The following is a 19,195-nucleotide window of genomic DNA, read 5'->3' as shown; positions in this document are numbered from 1 at the left end:
GGTGTGTTACAGTAATTGATTTTCAGATATTAAACCAACCTTGCAATCCTGGGATAAGTCCCACTTGGTTGTGGTATATAATCCTTGTTAAATGTTGCTGGGTTCGGCTTGCTAATATTTTGTTGAGGATTTTTGCATACATAGTCATGAATGATGTCGGTTTATTGTTTTGCTTTCTTGTGATGTCTTCCTCTGGTCTGAGTCCGGGTAAGACTAGACCTCATAGAATGAGCTGAGGAGCATTACCTCCTCCTCTGTTTTCTTAGCCATTTCCTTTCCAGGGGATAATTTATGGTCTTTTTGGGTGGCTGGGAGCAGTTCTCTTTTCTCTTCTCAAAGCTAATTCTTTGCAGGGGTGTCTTAAGATTCATGTCTGGCAGCTCAGTTTATCAGCTACGTCCCAGGTCCATTTACTGGCAGGAGTGGCTCAAGATAGGCCAGGTGCATCTCGGAGACATCTTTCCTGGTCACATCTGGCCCTCACATCTGCAAGTGAACCCTCAGAACTTCCTTATGGAGTCTGGGAGGTCTGCTCCCTTGGCAGCTGGGCAGCTTGGCTGAAGGCACTTTTCCCCCCCTTCTCTTCTAACAGAGTAGCTACGAACCACAAGGTACGGGAGCAGGTGCGCCTGGAACTGAGCTTCGTGAACTCAGACCTGCAGATGCTCAAGGAAGAGCTGGAGGGGCTCAACATCTCAGTGGGAGTCTACCAGAGCACAGAGTAAGTGGGGGCAATGCTTATTCTAGTTACTTTCTGAGCCTCAAAACATGCCATATCGGGTTGGTGCCCAGACAGACCTGAGGATGTGGCTGACCCCGCTTTGGGAAGAGAGGGATTGATCAGGTTGAGGATTGAGCATGGTGCAAGAGTCAAGGGATGAGCAGATGGAGTTTGTTGAAAATACCTGGGGAGTTGGACAAAAAGGTATCCAATTGTCCTTGGACCCTTGCAACATAGTTTTAGGGAAGAGCTGCGGGTGACTGGGTCCAGGTGAAGAGACGCCATCTCTCACATGGCTGTATCATAAAGATGCCCTGCACGCACACTTGTGGTTGGATTTGAGAGCCAGCCTGCCAGGTGGGGTCCCACATTGCCCTCCCTTCTTCCCTGTCAGCCTCATCACCATGCACAGGGCCTGACTGGGTCATTCTGTGGATAGGACGCAAAAGCACATACACTGCTTGACAGGGATCGTTTACATCAAAGATTAAGGGGACATATGCGAGTTCCCTGAGGAGACACTTCAGAAATGTGCCCCAGTAAATCTTTGAGAAACAAATGTCGTAATTCAGAAGCCTCCCCTAGGGAGTGTTTGTGGGAGGCACGGTTTTGAGGCAGGGCCTTCAGAAAAGCTCAGAAAGCCTCCCCAGGGTGAGCTACCTTTGAAAGAGAAGTCCATCTTTACGGAGAAATAACTTTGAGAAGCTCTGTGTGGGGAAGTGAGACTTCTCAAAAGGTGGGTGTGTGCCAGGGGAGACTCAGTCAGTAAACAGTCCTGTGGATTCACAAAAGGATGACATTTGGGAACCCTGAGTCACCTCTGGAGTGTGCTTTTCCTGATTGTCTCCAAGCCTCTTTGTGGCGCGTGGGTGTTTTTCAAGGCCTGAGGGAAAGCGTTAGTTTGTGAAACCTCTCCTCTTCCTTCTGTGACGTCCATGTGTCCTGGCTTGCTCACCTGTGGACTCCCAGTGTGGTTTTGAACACCTAATCAGAACACCAAATATCCGCCGTGGTATTAAATTCTAGCGTTCTGTGCAAAGGTCGAAGTTTCTTGAGTAAGCGAGGCAGGTAATGGTTTGCTGGTAAATGGAGGATGTTTCATATTCCCACTTGCTGTCCTGGAACGCGGGGAGGTCTGTCGTGAGGGCAGCCCGCAGAGACAGGCACGAAGGCCCCTGTGTGATTACAGCGTGGCTCTCGGTGGCCGGGCAGTCCCCTGTGCCATCGGGAAGAGTGGGGAGAGAGATGTGCAGGTTCATAATGACGCCTTGGGGTCGCCTCCGCCCCCTTCCTGTTTTCAAAGCTTTTCTTTCTAAGCACAGTTGATCTTTAAACGTTTCTGCGAGGCAGGCGGGGAAGAAACAGTCTGGCTGGGCAGATGAGAAAACACGAGGCTGGAGGTCATGGAGGGAGTTAACGTTAGCGCAGGGTTGGGGCTGGGGTGCCCTGGCTGCTCTCCACAGTCCCGGGGAGAACAGGCCTTGTCTGCAGCCCCAGTGGGGTGAGGGCAAGAGGGTGCTGGGGGGCCCAGAGGAGAGAGGCATGGTCCATGCTCTCTCCCTTCCAGTAGGGTCCGGCTTTCCCTGCAGGCTTTGGGGAAGCCACGCACCCCCACGGTTGGAGCTCGCCTGCTTTTAGCGCAGCCCGTGGTTTTCTCTTGGCCACAGAGACAGTTTCAGCTTACAGCTGCATTGTCCACTCACCCTGCTCAGCATTCCTGGCCTTCTCCCCGGCTGGGCTGAGCGGCCCCAGGAGGTCTCCTGTTACAGGTCAGGGAGCTAAATCCCTATTTGCAAAACACAGCCCGAGCCCCCTTTACTTCCTGTTGGCCCTGCCCCTGTACCTAAGAATGTAGGCTCAGGGCATATACTTCCAGGCTGACCTGTGGGGGAACTAACTGGTCAGTTGGTGGGGGGGAGCCACCCACGTGGGGAGCAAATAGCTGTCCAGGGCATGACACTGGGCTGGAGCTAGGTGCATTTAGGTGTCCAAAGGGGCCCCGGCCCTCAAGGCCTTCCCCGTGCAGGTGATGGGACACAGAGGGGGATACGCCCCATCAGAGGAGGCCCCCGAGAGCCCAGGATTGGAGGGCCGCAGGAGAGGTAGGACCTGCCCTGGTGAGGAATGGGGGAGGAGAGTGGGGATGGGCGCTGATGAAGGAGGTCCACTGCACCCAGGTTGGGGAGCAGTGCACACCCCAGGCCCAGACCCTGGGACACAGGAAGTCCTAAGCACAGTCACTCAAAGAAGGGTGGAGATCGGGACCGAGGTCAAGGTGGTAGGCCCTCATGTGTTAGGCTGCGTAGTCCAGAAGTCACAGGGTGCTGGGATTGGGCTTAGAACAGAGACAGGCACATAACCAGAGTCCTCTTTATGGAACATGAAGTAGTGTTTGCGGGACTGGGGTCCAAAGGTGGGGGGGCCCTGAGCTGGGCTGCTGGGCGCAGAGTGGCTGGGATCCTGATGTTCATTACCTTGCTGTGTTCCTTATAGGGAGGCATTTACGGTCCCGCTAATTCCGCTTGGCCTGAAGGAAACCAAGGATGTTGACTTCTCCGTGGTTCTCAAGGTAAATCTCAAAGCAATGGACACTAGACTCACTGTTTAAAAAAACAAACTAGGAATTGTTTGTGGCCTTAGGCTCAGTGGGCTGAGTGTCAGCGGATTTCTGCAGGGCGCCTGTGGGCCCCTCAGAAAGCCGGAGAACCTTATGCTGTCTGTCCTCCTGTGACCTCACACCATCTTTGGTCCCTCCGAGGCTCAGGGGCCCCGGAAGGCAAGTTAAAAACCTGGGCCTGCCCTCCCCAGGAGGACAAGCTAGAGACGGCCCGTGGAGGATGTGCTTTGGAATTTTAAAATTGTGCCCTATTTTAATTTTTTCTTAAATTTGGAAACCAATTTAGGCCATGTTTATGGGAGAATCGCTAATTTTTCCCCCAACATTTTATTATGAAAATTTCTAAACTTAGAGAAAAACTGAAAGAATTTTGTAGTGAATCCCTATATACTCAGTACCTAGATTGTACCATGAACATTTTGCTAGAGTTATTTAATCACATATTTATCCATCTGTGCATCCCTGTATCGATATACCAATCCATCCTGTTTTTTGTTATATTTCACAGTGAATCGAACGTGTTGGTTCACTATCTTTAAATACTTAAAGAGCTGGAATTTATGGGGGGTTTTTTTTCTCCATGAATTCCTGGGTATCCAGCCTCCTCTCCTCTCTTTCTTCCGTCCTCCTTCTCTCCCTTCTCTTTCTGATTTTTTTCTCTTCTTTTTAAAAAAATAACAGCTTTTTTTTTTTTTTTTAAGATTTAATTTATTTATTTGAAAGAGAAGAGAGCAAGCACGAGCGAGAGCATGAGCAGGGGGGTGGGTCAGAGGCAGAGGGAGAAGCAGACTCCCTGCCGAGCAGGGAGCCTGATGCGGGGCTCGATCCCAGGACTCTGGGATCATGACCTGCGGCAAAGGCAGACACTTAACCGGCTGAGCCATCTAGGTGCCCCCCAAATAACAGCTTTTTAAAAAACCAGTATCTGGCCTCCTCTTTAACTGTGGGGGTCCCTGGTAAGCAGCTGCTACCTGTAGGCCCACCTGTGCCTGAGGGCTGGATGCTGCACTCTAGGCCTGTGGTTCAGTGGGGGGATTCAGGTGGGAATTGGAACAGGTGCTTTGGTGCAGGCCCCCGGAGAGGCCTCACCCCCACTCCAGGGCCAGGAGAGGCCTCCCTGTGCCCGGGATGCCCTCCCCTTCCTCCTCTCCCCAGCCCCGTCATTCTGAGTTTTAACGAATCACCTCCAACGTCCATTTAGGAGGAGAAAGGCGACGTAGGGGGGGAGGTAGCGCCGGCCTCTGAGTCCCCTAGCACAGGCGTGGAACCCCAGGGTCGTGAAAAATGCTTCCAAGTATTATGTTTCTTTGCATAGCAACCTGTTAGTTGACTCATCTTGGACTAGTTTTCATTTAGAGAAGAAAAAAATTATCCTATGCAGGTTGGGCACAGTAAAATCTGACCTTTGAATTCTTAATCGCAGGAAACAAACTGAGTGTTGTTGGAGTGGGGGGTGGGGTGGGAGGGATGGGGTGACTGGGTGATGGACACTGGGGAGGGTGTGTGCTCTGGTAAGTGCTGTGAATTGTGCAAGACTGTTGAATCTCAGATCTGTACCTCTGAAACAAATAATGCAATATATGTTAAGAAAAAAAAAAGAAGAAGAAGGTAGCGGGAGGGGAAGAATGAAGCGGGGGAAATCGGAGGGGTAGACGAACCATGAAAGACGATGGACTCTGAAAAACAAACTGAGGGTTCTAGAGGGGAGGGGGGTGGGAGGATGGGTTAGCCTGGTGGTGGGTATTGAGGAGGGCACGTTCTGCATGGAGCACTGGGTGTTATGCACAAACAATGAATCATGGAGCACTTCATCTAAAACTAATGATGTAATGTATGGGGATTAACATAAGAATAAAATTTAAAAAAAAAACCATAAAAAAAAAAATCTGACCTTTGAAAAGGCATCGGTTCATACTTTGAGAGCTGCTACACTTGACCTCCATTCTGGAGCAGAGACCGTAAGTCTGTTGACCGAAGCTCTTTCACTCAGGGCCTTTTTGACTGCTGCCTTGTTTACATCTAGGTCCCGGTCCCTGTCACTTTGGGGCTTGTTTTGGAGTTTGAGAAGGGACGTTGATAGTGTCACAGGACTCGGGATCACACGAGATTTGATTTTCTGGGTAGAAAACAACCCGGGAGCTGCAGGCTTTGCACCAACTTTTTCCAGGCTGCCTGAACTTACAGATGTCTATGACACTCCAGACAGTCCTTGTGTCTGTGGAAACGTCTTTAGGTGCTTTTGTAGAGTGGTTTCTTTTTCTTTTTTTTTTAAAGATTTTATTTATTTGTCAGAGAGAGAGAGAGAGCACGAGTAGGGGGAGCAGCAGGCTGAGGGAGAGGCAGACTCCCCGCCGAGCAGGGAGCCCGATGCGGGGCTCCATCCCAGGACCCTGGGATCATGACCTGAGCCGAAGGCAGACGCTGAACCAACTTTGAGCCACCCGGGCGCCCCTGTAGAGTGGTTTCTTTACGATTCCGTTTGTTGCTTGGTGCCAGGGTTGCAAGAGTGCAGGCGGGTTAGAGGGAGACTTGGAGCAGCTTGGAGATTTCATGGGCATCTGTAAGGATCCAAACGTGTCACGTGCTGGATTCCACATTAAACTCAGCGGAAGAAAAAAAAAAATCACATGTTGCGGGCACGGCCAAGTGCTATTCAGCTGAGGCTTCCAACCATGTCATTTTAGCCTAAGAGGGACTCTTCAAATGTCAGTCATACGAGAATGAGAACATCAGGGGACGTTCTGTTTTCTCCTTCCCGCGTTGTGTGTTGGAGGGTCCCAGGCAGGTGCTGCAGGAGAACTCGGCCAGCTTAGTGAGGACAACTCCAAGTGTGGCTTGTCTAGCACCTCACTGTGCATCCGTGTGACACTTTGTGGTCAGTAAAGCTTCACACTGTGCTTTTTCATTAAAAGGTACCATCAAGGGGCGCCTGGGTGGCTCAGTCATTGAGCGTCTGCCTTCAGCTCAGGTCATGATCTCAGGGTCCTGGATCGAGCCCTGCTTTGTGCTCCCTGCTCAGCAGGGAGTCTGCTCCCCGCCCCCTCCATTCTTTCCCGCATGTGCGCTCTCTCTCTTTCTCATCTTTTCAAAAAAAGGGCACCATCAAAATAAATTCCCTTTCCAGAGAATTCAAGTTGGTTGGGTAGGTTTTTTATTTTTTGGCCTTCAAATACAGCTTTATTTATTTATTTTGATTAAGAATAGGATTGTAAAACATTCGGAAAAATAGCAACACATGAAAAGATCCCTCCCAGCCCCAACACCTCTCCCTGCTGAGCTCAGTAACCTGCTCAGCACTTAATCTTTGGAGACTGGGGCTCTTGCTCTAATCAGGGACCTGACTCATGAGGGTGTGTGACTCATCCCCTCCCCTCTGTTAGGGCTTTGAGTGGTGTCTGTTGGCGGTAGGTGCTGAACAGGGTGGCTGTTAATCTCATTCTTTCCGCAGCTTCCCAGTGCTTGCTATCGTCTGTGGCCCACCACTGAGCATCTGCACTCTTCACCCAGTGTTCTCTTTGGATACATTTCTAGATGTGGATTTGGTAGGTAGGAGATATATATGACCTACTTACCCACCAGAAGGGGTCCCGCCTGCATTCCTACCCCTGTGTGTGACCGCCTGTCTTCCCGCACCTTACATTATGCTGGCTATCATTCACCATTTGGCCTTTTTTATGGGATCTTTTTGATTTTTGTGAAATCAGGCAAAATAATAACATTACGGTTTGCATTTCTCTGATCAGTACTAGAGTTGGATACATTCTTGTGTATGTTTCTTTGCCCTTTACTGCTTTTGCTTGATTTCAAAATGACTGTTTCTGCCCTTCGTCTGCTTTTCCATAGTTTTGCTGTTATTTCTTATAAGAGTTCTTTTACATATGAAGGGTATTAACCCTTGGTTCCTTGGTTATATATATTGCAGATATTTCTCTCAGTGCATTCTCTCCTTAATTTAACTTGTTATACAAGCAATAACCAGTTTAAAAAGTATAATACATCTATTTTTGCCACTAAGATTTTATGTTGTTGAATTTACTAATCCCTCCCTTTACAGTTCTGCCTCGATGTTCAGAAAGGCACTGTGCATGCCAAGATGGCATATTTTGCTATTATTTCTCTCAACCTTCTTGTTTCGTATGTTTTTGCATCAAATCTTTAATCTCTCTGGCATTCGTTTTGGGGGTAAAATATGAGGTATAGGGCTATAACCTTTTATTTTCACCAAATGGGTAGCCAGTTTCCCCTGAACTCTATGTAAAGAAGCCATCTGTAGTGCTGGATGGTGTCCATTTCCCTCTGTGACCGCCCCCCCACCCCCTGCATCTACCCTCCTCCATCCTGCTCTGCACCAGGGAGGCCGCAGCAGGCTGGAGGGGCTAGGAGGACAGGGACATTTATTCTCCAGGCTGCTCAGCTGGCTTCCTTTTGTATTCCTGGCAGGGAGGGCCTGGTGGCTTTGGGTGCCTACCTCAGGTAGCCATCTCTCCGGGTTTTCAAAGCTCCTTCTCCTTCTTGACCCTTTAGCTCTGGGGTTCTAATGGCCCTGAAGGTTCTGCACCATCCCTGTGGTTTCCCTTAACCCTGCCCACACCACTGTATTAGCCCTTTTCCTTAAATTCACATCGGGCATGCCGTCCTTGAGTGCCACCTTCTTCCTGTCTGGACCTGCTGGGTGCTCTAGCCTTTCCCACTTCTGTAGAATGCTGGCTTTTGTTAAGACACCTGATTCTTCAGTCTACTTCCGTCTGTTTCTGATCCATGCCTGGTTTCGTTGTCTATCCATTGCTCACTGTTTAATCCCTATGTGTTTTAATAGCACATTAGGGCAGGCCTCCTTTATGACCATGCTTTTCCAAATGTTCTTGGCTTTTCTCCCACATTTTTACTTCCATATTTTGTCAAGTTTTCCCGAAATAGTACTTTTGGGTTTTGATTGAAATTTAATTAGATCATAGCTTATATAGGATAAAATTGTATCTTTACCATATTGCACGTTTTCATCTATGAACATAATGTTTCTAATTGTTGATATGTCAACAAATAGCAAGTTTTATGCGGGGCAGGGACCATGTCTGTCTTACTAAAAAAAAAAAAAAAAGACTTAATGCTTCCCATTTGTAACACCTGGGTGGATTTGGAGACTATAATGCTAAGTGAGGTGAGTCAGTCAGAGAAACACAAATACCATATGATTTCACTCATAAGTGGAATTTAAGAAAGAAAACAAAAAAGAAAAAAGAAATAAGAGACAAGCAAAATACCAGACTCTTAACCATAGATAACAAACTTCTGGTTCCCAGAGGGGAGGTTGGGGGGTGGGGGTGAAACAGGTGAAGGGGATCAAGAGCACACTTATCATGATGAGCACTGAGTAATGTGTAGAGTTGTTGAATCACTATACTGTACAAATGAGACTAATATAACACTGTATGTTGACTATACTGGAAATTTTTAAAAATGCCTTAATGAATACATGAAAGAATGAAATAACTTATGTCTTTCAGTAAAGCTTAATACTTAACTGCTCAGTGAATTCAGTTAATTTTATCCCTGGGAATATTGCACTTTTGTTGAGATGGTGCAACTGGGAAGTTATTGTTTCCCAGTTATATTTTTCTAACTGGTTATGGCTTATGTAAGAAGGGAAGACTATTGGGGCGCCTGGGTGGCTCAGTCGTTAAGCGTCTGCCTTCGGCTCAGGTCATGATCCCAGAGTTCTGGGATCGAGCCCCGCATTGGGCTCCCTGCTCAGCGGGAGGCCTGTTTCTCCCTCTCCCACTCCCCCTGCTTGTGTTCTCTCTCTCGCTGTGTCTCTGTCTGTCAAATAAATAAATAAAAATCTTTAAAAAAAAAAAAGGGAAGACTGTTGATTTATATCTATTAACTTTGTGTCCATTTCACTGAATTCCTATTATTTTAGTAGTTTTTCAGTTGGTGTGCTCTAGGTTTTGTAAATGTGCCATTATTTTGCAAAAAAAAAATTATATCATTTTTGTTTATTCCTTTCTAATATTTGTCTTAATTTATTGGCTCAAGAACTTCAAAATTATGTCATATAATAGAATTATGTTGTGTAATCCTTGTCTTATCCCTGATGTTTACAGTGCGTTTCAGCTAGACATTTTTTATCCTACTATTTAGTATGATAACATTTAATATTTAAACATTTATGTTTAATCTAGCTTAGGAATGCATTTAGAATTTGTGTGCTTCATCCGGGTGTTTCATTTGTGGAAGTGCCCAAAAATTCTCTTTGACTTTTATGAGGTTAACGTAAAGGTTTTTTTTAAACTTACCTTAAGTATAACTTGTCTCCTAATTTTAAGAACATTTTTGCCAATGTCCACAGCAGAGTTTGACAGAACAATGTGCTGTCCTGAAAAGGATGCAGTTTCTCTCATCCCTGAGTGGTGACCCGTAACACTGCTTTCAGGGATGTCATCAGAGAAACCCTAGATGAACTTTGTCCTCCAGATCATTTTCACCATTGTTAACATCACTAATAACATAATTCTAGTGGAAGATCATTTCACATTTTACAAATGGTCTTTGTATTAGTAGAGGAGCTGATTCCAAACATCAGCACTTTAAGTTGTAAAGAAAATCTGTGACAACATCATAAAATGAAAGCAAAAATTGGGTAAAAATGACCAAATTGAAAAACAGAAGGAGCCTCTGTATATCCTTGGACCCAGCAAGGCATCTCAAAATTTATGCTGAGGAGCTAATCAGAGGTGTGCTTGCGGATGACTATCATGGTATAATCTCTAATCACAGAAAACATACAAGTGACTTAAATGTCTAACAAGAAGCGGTTAAGAATATCATGATATAGGGGCGCCTGGGTGGCTCAGTCAGTTAAGCATCTGCCTTCGGCTCAGGTCATGATCCCAGGGTCCTGGGATCGAGCCCCACATAGGGCTTCCTTCCCCGGGGGGAGAGTGGGGGGAGCCTGCTTCTCCCTCTCCCACTCCCCCTGCTTGTGTTCCCTCTCTCGCTGTGTCTCTCTCTGTCAAATAGATAAATAAAATATTTAAGCAAACAAACAAAGAATATCATGATATATATTGGCCAGCAATTAGTAGGTGCTCAATTTATTTGTTTAATAGATGAGTTGTACACGCATTACATTGGAGGATTACATAATCATTAAAAGTGTTATGGAGGGGTGGCTGGGTGGCTCAGTCGGTTAAGTGTCCAACTCTTGATTTTGGCTCAGGTGATGGGATTGAGCCCTGAGTCGGGCTCCACACTCAGTGCAGAGTCTGCTGGAGATTCTCTCCCTCTCCCTCTGCGCCTTCCCCTCCCTGCGTGTACGTGCTCTCTCTCTTCTTTCTCTAAAATCTTTAAAAAAAATTTTTTTTAAAGTCCTATGACATATGCAAATGTTTGATACATTGCCAGTTCAAAAAGAAAAGCACAGCAAATGTGTATATTCATTTAACAAAACCCCCATTTTTATAAGATGAGGGTGTGTGAGTGTGTGTGTATGTATGTGTGTATGCACGGAACATAGCATAGAACAAAGCAGGAGGGGCTTTAGTGTAGAAAGTGTGTAATGAGAATCCACTCACAGACACCTGAGAACACACAGTTGAACATGTCTTTCCTCCACTTTCTGGTAGCACTTAGGGCAGATGCTATGCAAGAAGCCACTCTCGATGCCCTTTATACTATTTTTATTTGTTCCCCATCATACTTGCCATCTTCTAATATATAATATAATTTACTTATTTATCTGGGTTTTTTTTTTTTAAGTTTTATTTATTTGAGAGACCGAGCATGAGCGGGGGGAGAGGGCAGGGGGAGAGGAAGAAGCAGGGTCCCCATTGAGCAAGGAGCCCGATGGGGGACTCGATCCCAGGACCCTGGGATCATAACCTGAGCCAAAGGCAGACGCTTAACCGACTGAGCTACCCAGGCATCCCTAATTTACTTATTTGTTGTGCCTGTCACTTATTGTCTGTGCCCCCTTGTGAGAATAGAAGCTGCATGGGGAAGTCTTTGTTTTGTTCACTGGTGGAGCCCAGGCCTTACAAACAGTGCCTGGACATAGCAGACGCGCGTCTGTGTGTGCTGTATGCCTGGATGAACTCACAGAGTCGTCATCGAACGCTGGACTGGGGACCCGGTTAGGGGGTCTCATCCAGGTGCTTCATTTGTGGAAGTGCCCAAAGCTGCTCTCACAAAGGTTCCTCTCACAGTCCCTGAGGGTAGTAGCCGCCTATCAGCTCCTAGATGTGAATTTCCTTTGCTGGGAAGGCCCTCTGCCCAGGTACTGAAGGCGGCCCACAGGATGGACATCAGAGCTCCTGAGTGTCTGGGATGTTTGCCACAATTATTCAACGTATTGTCACTTACACAGTCACTTGAATGTGACGCAAAGACATTATATTTTATTATTATTTTTTTAAGTAGGCTCCATGCCCAACGTGGAGCTTGAACTCAGGACCCTGAGATCAAGAGTCATGTGCTCTACCATCTGAGCCAGCCAGGCGCCCCCACAAACACATTTTAAAATAAAAAAAACGACTTCAACTTTCCTTTTTACTGAAGCAACAAGAGGAACATTTTTAAATATACATGCAGTTCAGAAAATAAATCCCAGCATCCAGAAAAATCACTGTAGCATATAATCTCCTGGTTGTATGAATTCTACATGTATTTTTAAACCGGGGGAGGGGGCACATTAGACATTCCTGTTTTACCTGTTTATGGTTTGGAATGACACCTTACAGGATCTCATCTCCTTTTTCTTACAGGATTTCATCCTGGAACATTACAGTGAGGACAGCTACTTGTATGAAGACGAAATAGCAGACTTGATGGATCTGAGACAGGTGCGGTGTGGTGTGTGGCGGGCAGGGGAGGGAAGGGGAGGGGAGGGTGGCTGCCGTGGAGGGTGGTTGGAGGTGATAGGGAGGTGCTTTCAGAACCCTCTGTTCAGCCTGGCCACAGCAGGGGACAGACACGCCCCCTGGCACATCTGAGGCTGGATTCGGGGACTCCTGAGCCTACCCCAGCCCTCTCCACCCCTCCTAGTGCTCAGGGTAGCAGCAGCGGGGGTCCAGGCTCTGCAAACATAGCAAGTGTGACATCTGGGGTGGCTGTGAGCTGCGTCCTCACCTACTCCCCCCTCCCCCCCCCCCCCCCCCGCCCCTTCGGTGGTTCCTTTCCCTCCAGGCTTGCCGGACACCCAGCCGGGATGAGGCCGGGGTTGAACTGCTCATGAGCTACTTCATCCAGCTGGGATTTGTGGAGAACCGGTTCTTCCCGCCCACCCGACAGATGGGGATCTTGTTTACGTGGTAGGTACCTGAGGCCCCCCTGCTGCCCTCCCCTTCGGCACCCTGAGGCTCCTCTGCAACCCCGCCCCCTCTTTCAAGCAGTCCCATTTCTACAGGAGAGCCTGGAGACACGTAGATCAAGGGGTGTTTATGTATGAAGGGGATCCAAGGGGAGAAGGCGCCAACAGACCGTGGCTTCTTGCTTCTCCAAGCAAGTGAGCCGAGGAGAAGAGGCTTTTTTTGTGTGTGTGCTCATTTTATTGTTGGGGAGACACGGGGGCTCCGAGGTAGAACTAACAAGAAGCAAGATTCTTGTTCCAGATGGGACAGGGGGTGGGAGTCGGGTTTTGTCCCAACGACAAAGGCAGCAAACAGAAATAGATCAGCTCTTAAAAACCTAAGTGGGGCATTTGATTCTTCTCCAGAGTTGGTATTTTCGAAGGTTAGTGCTGTTTAAATACTTTGGAGATGCGGTACCTCTTCCCTGAGGGTACTTAGCATGGGAGAAAGGAGGCCGCGGGGCATATTCGGAGCAACATTGCACCATCGCTGGTGGCTACAGATGCTGTCCTTTTGAAAGGATAGGCACATGACTTTTGCTAAAGATGCCTTAGCTGCCTACTCGGAGTGAAAGGGTAAAGGTGATTTCTCCTTCGTGTTGAATTAGGAAGAATCTCCACGTCTACCTCCTGGTTGACGGGTGAACTTTAAAACAAATCCTGAGTCTTTTAGACTTGAGGAAGAACTATGAGGGTTTCATAATTGCTATGTTTCCTTTAGGAGAAGACACACACACACACACACACACACACGTATTTTTGGAGTGGGAGAGGGGGGTCGGGGGCAGAGGGAGAAAGAGAATCTTAAGTAGGCTCCACGCCTAGCATGAAGCCCAACTTAGGGCCCGATCTCACGACCCCAAGATCATGACCTGAGCTGAAATCAAGAGTCAGACACTTAACCGACTGAGCCACCCAGACGCCCCAAGAGAACACATATTTTTAATATACCTTATTTTTTAGAACAGTTTTAGGTTCACAGCAAAATTGAGAGATTTCCCATATATCCCCTACCCCCACACATTATCACCCAAAGTCCATAGTTTACATTGGGGTTCACTCTTGGTGGTAGTCATTTCATGGGTTTTGCCCATGTGTAAGGACACATTTCCATGTTATAGGATCACACAGAGTAGTTTCACTGCCCTACAACCCTCTTCTCCACCTCTTTCTCCCTCCCCGCCCCTCAACCCTGGCATCTACTGATTCTTTTTGTCTCCACTGTTTTGCCTTTTCCAGAATGCCAGATAGTTGGAATCATAAAGTATGTGGCCTTTCTCGGAGTGGCTTCTTGCACTGAGAAATATGCATTTAAGTTTCCTGCATGTCTTCTCACGGCTTGATAACCCATTTCTTTTATTGCTAAATGATATTCCACTGTATGGTTGTGTTGCAGTTTCTTTATCCGTTCACTTTTGGAAGGACATGTTGGTTGAGAAGCCTTCCTTTTGTGTGAAATTGTGGGTATCTTTATTCAGTGTGATCAGCCCGTTGGCTTGCTTGGAAATGAATGCTTCATTGCATGTGCATCTTTGTATTTTATTCAAGAAGTGAATTTTGTCCGCTTTCACCCCAAAGCGGCCTTCACCAGCCAAATAATTCATGTTCTCAAAACCTATTTCTTTTAACTAGGTATGACTCGCTCACCGGGGTTCCGGTGAGCCAGCAGAACTTGCTACTGGAGAAGGCCAGCATTCTGTTTAACATCGGAGCCCTCTACACTCAGATTGGGACCCGGTGCAATCGGCGGACCCAGGCTGGGCTGGAGGGCGCGGTGGATGCCTTTCAGAGAGCCGCAGGTGTGTCTCCAGGAAGGCTGCCGGGATAGCGTCCTGGCCTCACTGGGGGGCAGGGCACGGGGTTCTGCAGCGGAAGAGGGTCCATGGGCCTTCCCCAGGCCCATGCTTGGGCTCCCAGGGCTGTAAGGGCCAGGCGGGTTTCTAGTGCTGGTGTACTTTCCCACCGAGAGAATTGCTTAACGGCTCAAGCCCTAATGGCCCATGGACACAGCGAACCCCGTGGTTAACAATTAATCTTTTCCGAATGAGTGGCCCCAAGGATGGCAGTGAATGAATTGTTCCTTTGAACACTGTATTGGGGAAGGGGAATACGTTTTTCTCAAAGAGTGCAAATGTAGGCTCTTTCTTTTCTCTTTCACCAGGCCTGGTTCATCACTACATGTTACTTTCCATGTGTTTATATTGTGCTCATTGTGGAAAACTTGCCTGCCCGAGGCTCTCCTCTGAGCCCTCTGTCAAGTGACACTTAGCATCAACCTGTAGAGGACCGGAGGTTGCCAGGCTGGGTGTAGTGGGTGGGTCTGGCTCCGGGGTGTCTGAGGGTCCTGCATTGCTCTCCTGCAGCAGGGCCTGTGGCTGGCGGACTTGCCACTGGGAATGGTGGGAGAAAGCAGCCACGCGGCCCAGACCACAGCACGATCCCCTGAGCGGGCTCCGCGCCAAGTTCCCTTCTGTGCTGGTCCTCGTCACTCTGCTTTGGGGAGTTACTCCCAGAAGGGGATGTTTGGGGCGTCTCACTTTGCTCTGCAAGGCCATGAAGAACCAGAGCTTTGTCATTTTGGCTGATCGTGAAATCGCTTATGTTAAAATGACTGATCCCTTGGGGGACACCCAAGGGGGCTCAGTTGGTTAAGCATCTGCCTTCAGCTCAGGTCATGATCCCAGGGTCCTGGGATCGAGCCCCGCATCGGGCTCCCAGCTCAGCGGGGAGCTTGCTTCTCCCTCTGCCTGCCGCTCCCCCTGCTTGTGCTCTCTCTCTCTGACAAATAAATAAATAGAATCTTTAAAAAAAAAAAGATCCTTTGGGATAAAACAACATGCTAAGATCCCATGTGGGAGTGGATTTCTTTTACTGTACATCCTTTCCTGGGCTCATTTTCTTTCTGAGGAACCTAAAGCAGGCATGCTTGGTGACCCATCTCTAGGATGACAGCAACATAGACAACATGAAGCTTAAGAACAGAGCGGGAGCAAACCCCAGAAGGGAGCAGATAGCCTGCAGCTTCTGCCATCTGTCCACGGGGCAGTTCAGGCTTTGCAACAAAACCAGAGGAACCAGTCAGATGGGATTCATGTCAGAGATTTTATTTCAGCCTCTGGTTGACTGTCAGTCAGCGCTGTGACAGTTAATTTTCTAACATATAAAAAAGTCAGCTAAGGGCCACAGCAGGAAAATTTCCATTGGAGTGGCTGGGTTGGTCTTTCCTGAGGTCCTGGGGAAAAGCCCTGATTTTCATCATGACCCAGGTGTTAAGTGGGAGCATGTCCCGCGGAGAGGCCTCCCGCCGTTAGCCTGCCTGCTTTCTGCTTTCACCTCCATTAAACGCCGGGTCACATATGGGATGCCTAATGGTTGGCCCAGGTGAGACAGGAGTAAACAGGGAGCAGGCTGGTTTCCTCGCTTGATACAGATGGAAGTGTTTTAGAAAAGAATCTTGATTTTTTTTTTATTTTGTTAAGATGCACAAAAGAAAATGACCATTTGTAACCGATTTCGAGTGTTCAGTTCATTGGCATTAAGTACATTCACGTGGTCGGGCAACTCTCTTATCGCCAGAACTTTGTCATCTGCCTGGACTGAAATTCTGGGGGGCACAGTGGGTTCAGCGTCTGACTCTTGGTTTCGGATCAGGTCCTGATCTCAGGGTCATGGGATCGAGCCCCATGTCGGGCTCCGTGCTCAGTGTGGAGTCTGCTTGAGATTCTCTCTCCCTCTGCCCCTCCCCCTGCCTACGCATGCACGTGCTCTCTCTTTCTCTCCCTCTCTCAAATAAATATAACCTTTAACTGAAACTCTGTACCCATTAAACACTTAACTATTCCTTCCTGCCCCCTGCCCCTGGCAACCATTATGCTATCTTTTTGTCTCCCTGAATTTGGCTCTTTCAGATACCTTGTCTCATAGATCAGAATATTTGCCCACGTGACTGGCTTATTTCACTTCACGTAATGTCTGCATCCATGTTGTAGCATGTGTCAGAATCTCCTTCCTTTTTAAGGCTGAAAAGTGATTCCGTTGTATGTATATACCACATTGTTTAACTGTACGTTGATGGACATTTGGGTTGGTTTCTACCTTTTGGCTGTTATGACTAATGCTGTTGTGAATGTGGGTGTACGAGTATCGATTTCCATCGGTTTCCGTCTGCTTTCAATTCTTCAGGGTGTATACCTAGGAAGGGAATTGCGATCTTACGGTAACTGAGAATCAGATTTTTCACAACGTTCCAGAACACGTTCTTAATTTTTGCCTCTCTCCATCTCTGTGCTTTTGAACAGTATGGTGAAATCGATATGACCCCCCACTAACGTGCAAAAAAATTTCCAATTGTAGGGGTTTTAAATCACCTGAAGGAGACGTTCACTCATACTCCAAGTTATGACATGAGTCCTGCCATGCTCAGCGTGCTGGTCAAAATGATGCTTGCACAAGCCCAAGAAAATGTGTTTGAGAAAATCTGCCTTCCTGGGATCCAGAACGAGTTCTTCATGCTGGTAAAGGTGGCTCAGGAGGCTGCCAAGGTGAGCCCTCCTGGGTCCCGTGACTTTTGGGGGTGGGCGGGATGTGTCAATGTGGGCCCACTGGAAGCAGTGGCGGCTTCCCACGGCAGCTTGCCTGTGACCTGGGCGGCGTGCCTGCCCTGGACCGAGTGTGAGCTTGCATTTTCTTGGCAAGCTGTGGCGTTTCTGATACGGATCACTGATTCCATCTGCAGCTTAGGCCAAAAACCCAGCATCATGACCGTTGCCTACTCTCGCTGTGAACTCTGTGCTGAAAGAACTAGGAAGCCTTGGAGCTGCTCCCAGATTCTGGAGCGGCTGCCGGCAGGGCTGCTCCATAGAAGAAAGGGCTCTTTTTCTGCAGCCTGGGTGCGTGAGCACCCCTGGGCCAGGCTCCCCATCCCCGGCATTCCTTCTGTTGCAGGTGGGGGAGGTCTATCGGCAGCTGCACACGGCCATGAGCCAGGCACCGGTGAAGGAGAACATCCCCTACTCCTGGGCCAGCTTGGCCTGCGTGAAGGCTCACCACTACGGAGCCCTGGCCCACTACTTTGTGGCCACCCTTCTCATCGACCACCAGTGTAAGGCTTGTGGGCTTGGAGGCTCTGGGGCTTTGGTCAGGGTTGTGCTTCCAGAACATTCTGAGCTGAGTGAGAGCTGCCTGTCTGCCCTGGAGATGCTCCCAGGATTTAGGGGTTCTCCGTTCCTGCTATGGAGGAAGAGGGGGAGTGTAATTCTGCCTGGGATGGAGCAGACAGCTCCAAGGAGATGACTTCCTCCCCCACCCCCCGGCGTTGAGGCCAGGGCTCGGACCAGGGCTAGCGCTCGTGAGGCACTCACCTAGGCACCGAACCTAAGGGGATGCCCCCAAACTCAGTATTCAAGATAATCTTTGGATGCGATATTTTAAATGAGTCAGAACTAATGCGAAAAAATCCACGGTGATCCAAATTTTAAATAAGACTACAGATCAGTAACAATGTTGTGCTGACCCACCTCGGAGCCTGAAGCAAAGAGGAATTTTGATGTCTGTTCATTGTACATTTTTTTTTAGCATACATTTTGGTATTTAGAAAATTGTATTAAACTATCATGTATCCTGACTGCTGAGTGTTTGGTGGTGCCCTCTTAAATTTTTAGCCCGAGGTGAGTGTCTTGCTCTCCTCACCCTAGTCTTGGCTCTGATTTGAGGTCAGGTGAGACTCTTGTTGTCATGAGCTCTAATCAAGGTCGCCCCACAGTAGACACGACAAGTCACATAAACCATTCAGCAGTTGTGGTAGCAACACACATGGGCCAGCAGTTGGACTCTTTTGGTGTAGTCATGGAAGGCTTCTCAGAGGTGGTGACATTTGAGTTGGACCTTGAAGTCTAAGGAGCACTTTTGCAGCTGAACGAGGAGGAAAAGGACAGCTAGAGCTAGAACACTAGCCGAGCTCTGGAATGGAGACCAGAAGTGTTGAGGTGGGTGGCGGTGAGAGGTTTGGTGAGGCTAGAGAGGGGATGCGTGCCAGGGAGGGCGGATGCAGGCACAGAGGCCACCAGAGGCTTGAGGCTGGGCTATGCTAGGAAGTTCCGTGAGGTGGGTGAGTTGGAGGAGGTAGAGTGGGGGCTCAGAGCCAAACCATGAGCCTCTAGGGTGCGCCTGGCCCCAAGTGCACAAAGACTTGTGAGCTGGATGGCCGGTGTGTCCAGGCGCTGAAAGGAGACCTGTTATCCCAGGTGCCCTCTCTGAGGGGTCCGAGGCACTGTCTCCAGAGTCTGTGGTCACATCCACAAGAAGGGATTTACCCTGTGGCTTTCATTGCAGTGAAGCCGGGAGCTGATGAGGATCATCAGGAGAAGTGCCTGTCCCAGCTTTACGACCACATGCCGGAGGGACTGACGCCCTTAGCCACGCTGAAGAACGGGCACCAGCGCCGACAGCTGGGTATGCCTCGGCTGTCCTCCCTCTGTCTGCAGGCCCTGTTCGATGCCCAGCTATCTGGTCC

At 48.4% G+C, this 19,195-nt stretch overlaps 1 protein-coding gene across 2 annotated transcripts in view; it reads left to right on the top strand.

Moving 5' to 3' along the window:
• The window catches only part of RHPN2 (rhophilin Rho GTPase binding protein 2), a 59,819-nt gene that overhangs the window by 28,001 nt on the left and 12,623 nt on the right, over window positions 1–19,195 (top strand). For both annotated transcript variants that reach the window (XM_064581932.1, XM_064581933.1), the window contains exons 3-10: window positions 593–721; window positions 3,215–3,290; window positions 12,101–12,178; window positions 12,522–12,646; window positions 14,317–14,483; window positions 17,038–17,225; window positions 17,629–17,785; window positions 19,015–19,134. In XM_064581932.1, the coding sequence (XP_064438002.1) occupies window positions 593–721; window positions 3,215–3,290; window positions 12,101–12,178; window positions 12,522–12,646; window positions 14,317–14,483; window positions 17,038–17,225; window positions 17,629–17,785; window positions 19,015–19,134 (1,040 nt within the window). The remainder of the gene's footprint in view (window positions 1–592; window positions 722–3,214; window positions 3,291–12,100; window positions 12,179–12,521; window positions 12,647–14,316; window positions 14,484–17,037; window positions 17,226–17,628; window positions 17,786–19,014; window positions 19,135–19,195) is intronic.

Source organism: Mirounga angustirostris, unplaced genomic scaffold (genome assembly GCF_029215605.1).
Source record: "Mirounga angustirostris isolate CCGP_5_RB_7025 unplaced genomic scaffold, mMirAng1.0.hap1 SCAF_16, whole genome shotgun sequence".
In the NCBI taxonomy this organism is placed as follows: Eukaryota; Metazoa; Chordata; class Mammalia; order Carnivora; family Phocidae; genus Mirounga; species Mirounga angustirostris.
Note: the sequence above shows the minus strand (reverse complement) of the source record. Positions and strands in the feature narration are given on the sequence as shown.